The following is a 9035-nucleotide window of genomic DNA, read 5'->3' on the forward strand; positions in this document are numbered from 1 at the left end:
ATTGTTTAGAAGAAATTGGGTTTTTTTTTACTAATTCTTTAATTGGCACTGAATATTCTTTAATGGGTATATGGGCCCCTTAATTAATATATATGTTTGTCGGGTACCCTTATTTGTCAATTGATGTTTGTCATTGCATATTTGCACTTAACTCTAACAAGTTGGGTCTTTTTATTTATAGTAATCATGCAATTATATTGTATAATTTGACTAAATTACTGTATATAATTGTGTTTATACATTATGTGATATTAAATTGTGTGAAATTATGTGAAATCATTAATTAAATTGTGTTATTTTCAGTGGTATGTATGGCTCACGACTTATTAGGTGTAAGAAAGTTTGTTATCCATTATGGGGGATGTTGGGGGAAAACTGGAACTGAGATTTTGAAGATGTCTAACTATAAGGATGGGAAGATAGAGAAATGGGAGTTAAATGGGGATGAACTCTCTTTTATGGATCTAAACAAGGATGTGAACAAGTTGTTGGGTCTAGGGGTGAGTCCTTGTTCATTTGTTGATATTGCATGCTTAATTGGTGGTGATTTGTGTAAGATTAAAAAGTGACCAAGTACTTATGCATTTGTGGAATCTTATGAAACCCGAAAAGACAAGAAGTTTCATCTATTTACTCTCTTCACTACCGGTCCCCTCCACAAGTGTCCCCTACCACTTTAACCCCACCATTATCTCCTCCAAAGAACAACACGGGGTCTTATCACTCTAACCCCACCATTATCTCCTCCAACAATAACACATAATCCTACCACTCTAACCCCACCATTATCTCCTCCAATAACAACGAAAAATCCTACCACTCCAACTACATCAAAACGGGGTTAAGCGAAATGATAGGGTTATTAGAGGTCACCTAGGTTGAATCAAGGGTTGAGTCAATCCCTATCTCATATTCCCACTACACCCAAAGTTAATGTTGTGTATGATGAGGGTATACAAATAAATTGATGATGCAAGATTCCGATTTCACATAATATATCTAAATTTATTGAAGTTGATATTGAAGAAGAAGAAGAAGAATCTGAAAGTGGAGATGATGGGGGATGAATATGCATATAGTTCAAATTTTGGACCATTTATGAGTGAAGGTAATCGGAGGAGATGAGAGTGACAAATTGGAAGAGGAATTTGTGACAAATGCCGGATAATGCGTAAGAGAATGGTGATGGTGACATGAGACCACCACCACGCCGGAATGTTGATGTAGACATTTCTATGTTGAGCAATAACATATTTGAAAAAGAAGAAATGGAAAAGGTTACAAAAGATCATGTAGACAGAATGGGTAGCTTAGCCTTAATTCCTGGGATGACATGGCCTACAGTAGATGATTGCAGAGAATTTTTTAAGAATCTAGCTATAAAAAGCAAATTTAGTTTCAAACCACAGAAAAATGACAGAACAAGGCACATACTGAAGTGTATAGATGCAGAGTGCAAGTGGAGGATCAATGCAACTATTATTGCTGATGGGTACACTTTCCAGTTGAGAAAGTTTTGTGGTGAGTACACATGTCAGGAAAATGAGAAGGATATGTACAAACAATGCACAGCTCCATGGGTTGCAAATGTCTTGGAAGATGAATTTAGGACACATCCCAGTTACAGGCCTGAGGATATTCAAGCTGAAATCATGTCAAGACATGGTGTTCACATTTCTTATTGGACTGCCTGGTCTACAAGAGTGAAAATTCTGGAAAATATCAATGGAAACTATGAGGAAGGGTATAGGTTACTGCCAGAGCTTTGTAGGCAAGTTCAGAGCAAAAATCCTGGGACTATTGCAAGATGGTTCTATACTAAGAATACAAGAGAGTTTGTAGGTGTGTGCATTGCCTTTAAGGCATCAATTGATGGGTGGTTGGAAGGGTGTAGACCAATTCTTGGTCTTGATGGTTCATTTTTAAAGGGAAAGTATGGTGGGTGTTGCTTGTTTGTTATTGGGCTTGATGCAATGAATGACTTGTTCCCAATTGGCATATGCATATGTCAAGGTGAAAACAAAGCCAATCGGCGGATGTTGTTGAAACTTCTAAAACCTAACCTTGATCGTTGAAAAACTCACATTCATCTTAGGAATGAATGAAGGACTAATACCGGTTATTGCATGCATACTTTCCGGACTCTAACCATAGGTAATATTTCTTTCATTGATTAAAAGCATTCTAAGTGTAAGTAACATTTCTAATTAACATTTGTAACTAATATATTATTATGTCAATCGGTTTTGCTTCGAACATATATTTAAATTTTTTAAGAAAGTGTTCAAGGTGATATGTGGGGAGACACTTGCATGGGATGCAAGACCCGGAAAGTACATAATGACTTCATTTACAGAGAAAATGAGTGATATAGTGAAAGATGATCAAAAGGCACCGATTGGTTAGATTTAGAAGAAAAAAAGTTGTTGGGCTAGAGCTTACTTTGGCCACACCTATAAGTGTGATGAAATTACCAATAATTTCTCCTCGAAAGTAATTTAATTCACGGATTTTAAAAATGAGAGACAAAACTTTTAGTGCGGTTTGTAGACATGCACAATCTTTCTCTTAATGAAAACTCATGTATGATAGGATGATGGTGTCTAGGGAGTTGGGTGATTATGATGTTGTAGTTCAACAGTTCTTCATATTATCAAGAAGAGAGAAGCTAAGTATAAAATTATAAAGTTTCGGGTGTCGAGACCATATCAGTTTAGTTCAAAACAAAAAAATAAGAAACATTATTGTAGATTTGGGAAGAAGACATGTGAGTGCATTGTCTGGGCAGATGTTAGGAGTTCCTTGTGTGCATGCAATATGTGTGATCAGACAAAGAAGAGATAAATTGAGCAAGTATTGTAGTGAATACTTTCTGATGAGGCATTCAAGTCAACTTATTTTACTCCACATACATCCTATTGCCAAACAGAAGATTGGGAGATAATTGTAAGTGTTCTATTTTTTTCTTTTGTTTTTTGAAGTTTATAATTGTAAGTAAGTTCATTTCTTTGCTAACTTCATTTGTTTTTTCAAGATTGATCATGAGGATTTGGTAAACCCTCCTGAATTTAAACCCCAAGTAGGAAGGCCCAAGAAGCAAAGAATCAGAGATGAAGATGAACCTGAAGCAACTAGTAAAGTCTTAAGAAAATGTGGCAAATGTGGTAAGTTAAATCATAATACAAGGACATGTGATGCAAGGAAGAATGGAACTAGGCCAAAGAAGAGAGGTAAGAAAAGTGAACATAGTTTTTGTATATTTGTCCCAACTTATTGGATTTTAACATTTTAATCATGTAACAGCTAAGAAAAGCTTCATTCAAGATGAACTACAAGGCAATTTCCAGTAGCAACAAGAAGCAGCTCCTCCAAGTGTGCAACCTTGTAGGCAAATGTGCAAAGCAAAAGTTCCACCACAACAAAGAGGCTCCCCAAAAATGTGCAAAGAAGAAATCTACCAAATGTGCAGAAGACAAAAGGGTTAGATCCACAAGAAGGGGTTGGTTGAGCTGGTTTGAAGCATTAGGAGCTTCAAACCAAGAGTCTTCAACTCCTCCATCATCACTTAGTCAGACCTAATTGAATTGTGTTGTTGGTTAGTTTTTTTTTTTTTTTTTTTTTAGAATGACAAATGTGTTGGTTTATGAAGTTACCAACTTGTTTTTTTTATCATTTTGGGCAAATGAATGGTTTAAGAAGTTCATGCACTTGGTATTTTGGAACAAATTTGTGTTGTTGGTTAGTTTTTTTTTTTTTTTTTTGGACAAATGTGTTGGTTTATGAAGTTACCAACTTGTTTTTTTTTTTTAGCATTTTGGGCAAATGAATGGTTTAAAAGTTCATGCATACTGCATTTTTGGAACAAATATGTAGTATTTTGTCACTTAGATAAATGATGTTTATTTCATTTCATTTCAATAAGAGATGTGCATCTCATAGTAGTTCAACAAGACATCACTACACCAAAACAGGATATTAGTAACGTACCTTTTTTTGGTTCCTAACGTTTTTCAAAGCGTAACTAGGTTCCTAACGGTTCTTGGGAGTTAACATTATATATAAAGTGTTACGTTAATTTTCCCTGATTTGAGAATTATTTTGTAATGTTATTTTAAAACTTTTGTTTTGTCAAAAACCGTAAAGGTTCTGATTATTTTAGAAAATAAAAATAAAAGACCAAAAATAAATTTTGAGTGGCCTAAATTAGAATTTTTGGTGAGAGAGGGAAAAAATAAAAGATTGTGCTCTCTCCCCATCTAAAAATGATATCTCTTATGCTATTTTGTTTTCTTGTTTTTTTCATCTCTCTCTCTAAACCCAATTAACACTTCTGCCACCGCTTGGCGCCATCGCTATCCGGTAGTACTCCGCTTCCTTCTTCTTCTTCTTCTTCTTTTTCTAGGGTTTGATGATAATTTTAATAATCTAATTTCTTCTTTTTCACCTTTTTCACACTAGCATGGCCTTTAATCCACAACCGGGGGCCAATAAATTTTGGTGCTAGTTGTTTGATTAAAACCAAAGGTATGATTTTTATTTTGATATTTTGTATTCATCGATTGGAAAAATTCGATTTTATTTTGATATATTACGTTTCTTCAATGGAAAAATCAAATTTTTTATTTTCATGTATCATGTGTTCTATATGTGTAATTATGGTGAGTGTTGGAGTTCATGATTTTAGTGGTGGCGTGTTTTATTTTTCTTGGTTTAAATCAAGGGAATTACAATTTTTTTTCGAAAAACTAACCCATTCTTTAATATGTTTTACTCTGCATTATTCTTTGTTAATGTCTTGTGTAGTAATATCTGCGATTCCCTAATTTTCAATTCTTGTCTTGGTTCCAGCATTATCTGTGATTTAATATAAAGGCATATTTTTTTGATTTTATTCTCTTTCATTATGTTTTTTTCAAATTAAATTTAGTAATTTTTTTTTTCAACAAATGAGCAGATTTCCGGCTTTTGTAGTTGGCTATCTATAGTATCAAATGACTATCTATGGTATTGTTGTTTTGTATAAGGGGATATAGAACTGTGGAGGTATTTTTGAGTCAATATGCTATCAAATGACTATCGATGGTATTGTTGTTTTGTATAAGGGGATATAGAATTGTGGAGTGACATTATTAGTGTTTAAGCTGTATTTCATCAATAATAGATTACACATATCTACTTGTCTGATTTAGTTGTATTGATTATTGTAGTAACATGCCGGTTGAGTGCTTTGGTAAGTAATGTGGACTAGTTTTATTTAGAATTGTACTTTTTATGAAATGATCTTTAATTGTTGGATGGCTTATGTAGAATATGTATCATTTTTGCAATAGAAGTAGGTAGAGTATAGATGTTGTCAGATAAATTCCAATGGTATTTCTGTTGTTGATTGAGTTGGAATAATATAAATTGACTTTAGATGTTTAGAGCAATGAGACATACTTGTTTGAAGATGGTATGCGAATCTAGGTTAAGGATATATTTGACTAGTGTGCTGCTACAGAATCACATTGGCATCATTTTGACATGTCCTAGTTGTTGCCACTTATTGTCTTGTCAATTAGTTTTTCTTAGTCAGCGAACAAATGTTTATGCATTTTTATGGATCACCTCTATTTCTTTTTTTCCTTCAAAGTTAAAATACGTGCAAGACTTGGGTGGAAGTTGTTTTGTGGTTTATTAAAGTGTTGTGCATTATGGAATGTTGTATAGGTGCCAACATTGTGTACTAAATCAAGTGTTTTGCATTTATTCTAATTCAAGCTCAACTTAGTAGATGATTCATCCAAGTGTTTTGCAATCAATCTATTGCAAGCTCGCTTTGATAGCGTTCATTAAATCAATAAGTGGTTTGCATTCATTCTAATGCAATCTTTTGCGTGACGATTCAATCAACTGTTTTAATTCATTTTAATGCAAGTTCACACGTAGATGCATTCAATCAAGTGTTTTGCATTCATTCTATTGCAAGCTCGCTTGTAGATGAGTTAATTCAATCAATCAAGTGTTTCGCATTCATTCTAATGCAAGTAAACAAGTAGATGCATTCAATCAAGTGTTTTGCATTCATTCAATCAATCAAGTGTTTTGCATTCATTCTAATTGATCAGTTCCAAAATTTGCGTTTTTATCCTCTTGTAATGCTTCAACTATTTCAAATTATATAATCAATAATGTACAAAACCCATGTTTTTATCGCCTTTTCTGGATACAAGCCTATTCTGGACCAAATACCTCAAATGACGTGATCTAGAGCCAAAATGAGACTAAAAGGGACCTTATGGGACAACTTTAAAAAAATGTTGAAAAGTCACCAGTCAAAGTTAACATCCAAAGTCAAAGCTAACGGTTAATGGTCAAAGACAACTCAACGGTTGCAAGACAAAGACTCCACTTTTTGCATTATTCTAATACAAGCTTACACATCGATGAATTTAATCAAGTCTTTCGCATTCATTCTAATGTAAGCTCGCTTAGAATCGTTACTTCCATCGATCAAAGTGTTTTGCATTCACTCTAATGCAAGTTCACAAGTAGATACATTTAATCAAGTGTTTTGCATTCATTCAATAAATCAAAGTGTTTTGCATTCATTCTAATTGATCAGTTCTAAAATATTCATTTTTATCCTCTTATAGTGCTTCAATTATGTAAAATTATATAATCAATAATGTTCAAAACTAATGTTCTTATCGTTTTTTAGGATAGAAGCCTATTATGGACCAAATACCTCAAATGACGTGATCTAGAGCCAAAAGGAGACTAAAAGGGACCTTATGGGACAACTTAGATAAATTGCCAAAAAGACAACGGTTAAAGTGAACAATCAATGAAGTCAACAGTGTTTAAGCGGTCAAAGTCAACTTAGTTGTCCAAAAGCTCAAAAGCTTAGGAAGCAATACAAGGCTTCAAAGACCAAAGACTCAACTCAACCCCTTTAGAAGACAAGGACTCTATGTTTTGCATTATACTAATGCAAGATCACACGTAGATATTTTCAATCAAGTGTTTTGCATTCCTTCTAATGCAAGCTCAAATGTAGATGCATTCGGTCAAATGTTTTGCATTCATTCTATTGCAACCTTTTGCTTATAGGCGTGTTCATTCAATCAATCAAGTGGTTTACATTCTTTTAATGCAATCTTGCACGTAGATGCATTCAATCAAGTGCTTTTCAATCATTCTAATGCAAGTTCACATGGTAGATACATTCAATCAAAGTGTTTTGCATTCATTCTAATGCAAAGCTCGCTTTAGATGAGTTAATTTAACAAATCTCGGTCATCCTCTCCACCACCAGCTCACATTTTTCCGGCCACCTCTCCTCCACTTCCTCATCATATCGGTTTTGCTCCCCAAAAAAACCATACAACATTAACAAAGGTAAAACTAAAACCCTTAACTCCATCCACTCCTCTAAACTAGATAACGGGAATTTTACCTCCATTAAAGCTTTTTCAAAGCTTCAACTACACACTCTCCAACACCCAAACAACTAGCAACAATCACCCTCAAACTCAACAACATAACCTCAAAACAAAATCAAACAACCAATCGTTTAAGCAACCAAAAATCGAGCGGTTTGGTTCTTGTTCTTGAAACGTCATTAATGGCTGTTTCAAGCTTCATTCTAACACTCCTACTCTCAAACAATCACCTCTACTTCACCACGCAAAGCCCACCTAACTCCACAGCTCACACCACAACCCCAACAACTTAACCAACGAATCTAAAACCCGACATCACCCATAATCTAAGAATCACCATCAATCTAAAATACGACAATGCATATTAAATACTTAGATATACAAAGTAAGTTACATAAATTCTTAATGGCTTGATATATTGATTTTTCTCAAAGGATCTGGACCAGTTTTTCTTTCGGAGACGGGACTGGTTCTTCCGTCGAAATCCATTATGTAACTTACCACGACGACATACCGTACCGAACAGAGTATCAAGCGAATAGTATGAACAGTAAATACATATATATCTTTTTCCTCGTATCATAAAATCTACAATAAACGAGAAATCAAAAACATAAAATATCTACTCACCCGTGATTAGCTCCGACTGTCAGCTAGCTATTTGTAGATTTCCAGAACAACTTCTCTCCTCCCTTTCCTCTCTGTGAAAACCTCTTTTCTGTAAAACTCTCTCTTTTTTACGAACCCTATTTTGTTTCTTTTCTGTTTTAAAAAAAAAACCCCCGAAATAGGGAAGAAAGTTTATCCCATAAACCCACGTCTCCTATTTCCACTAACACTTATCCTATTTTATTTTATCTATTATTCATTATTATTATTATTAGGAAAAAATAAAAGAATAAAACACGGGGAGTTATACATTTATTCTGATGCAAGTTCACAAGTAGATGCATTCAATCAAGTGTTTTGCATTCTTTAAATCAATCAACTGTTTTGCATTCGTTCTAATTGTTCAGTTCCAAAATATGCGTTTTTATCCTCTTGTAATGCTTCACTTATTTCAAATTATATAATCAATAATGTACAAAACTCATATTTTTATCGATTTTTTTGGATACAAGCCTATTCTGGAACAAATACCTCAAATGACGTGATTTAGAGCAAAAAAGAGTCAAAAAGAGCCTAAATGTGGACTTATGGGACAACTAAGAAAAAGTTCAGAAAAGTCACCAATCAAAGTCAAAGGCAACGGTTAAAGGTCAAAGACAACTCAAGGGTCCAAAAATTCAACTGTTCAGGAAACACTCCAAAGATTCAAGGAAAAATGGACTCAACCCTTTGCAAGACAAAGACTCCATGTTTTGCATTATTCTAATACAAGCTCACACATCGATGCATTTAATCAAGTGTTTTGCATTCATTCTAGTACAAGTTCATAAGTAGATACATTCATTCAAGTATTTTGCATTAATTCAATCAATCAAGTGTTTTGTATTCATTCTAATTGATCAGTTTTCAAATATGCATTTTTATCCTCTTGTAGTGCTTCAATTATGTAAAATTATATAATCAATAATTTTCAAAACTAATGTTCTTCTCATTTTTTAGGAT

The 9035-nt window shown here is 33.8% G+C and overlaps 1 protein-coding gene across 1 annotated transcript; it reads left to right on the forward strand.

The window, feature by feature from the left end:
* The first annotated feature begins 1193 nt into the window (after nucleotides 1–1193).
* LOC147510345 (uncharacterized) lies at nucleotides 1194–2075 on the forward strand. Its single transcript, XM_086598099.1, has one exon. It carries the CDS (start codon nucleotides 1194–1196, stop codon nucleotides 2073–2075), a length of 882 nt encoding a protein of 293 aa, XP_086454225.1.
* The last annotated feature ends 6960 nt before the right edge of the window (nucleotides 2076–9035 follow it).

Source organism: Coptis chinensis, chromosome 3 (assembly GCF_015680905.1).
Source record: "Coptis chinensis isolate HL-2020 chromosome 3, ASM1568090v1, whole genome shotgun sequence".
NCBI lineage: Eukaryota > Viridiplantae > Streptophyta > Magnoliopsida > Ranunculales > Ranunculaceae > Coptis > Coptis chinensis.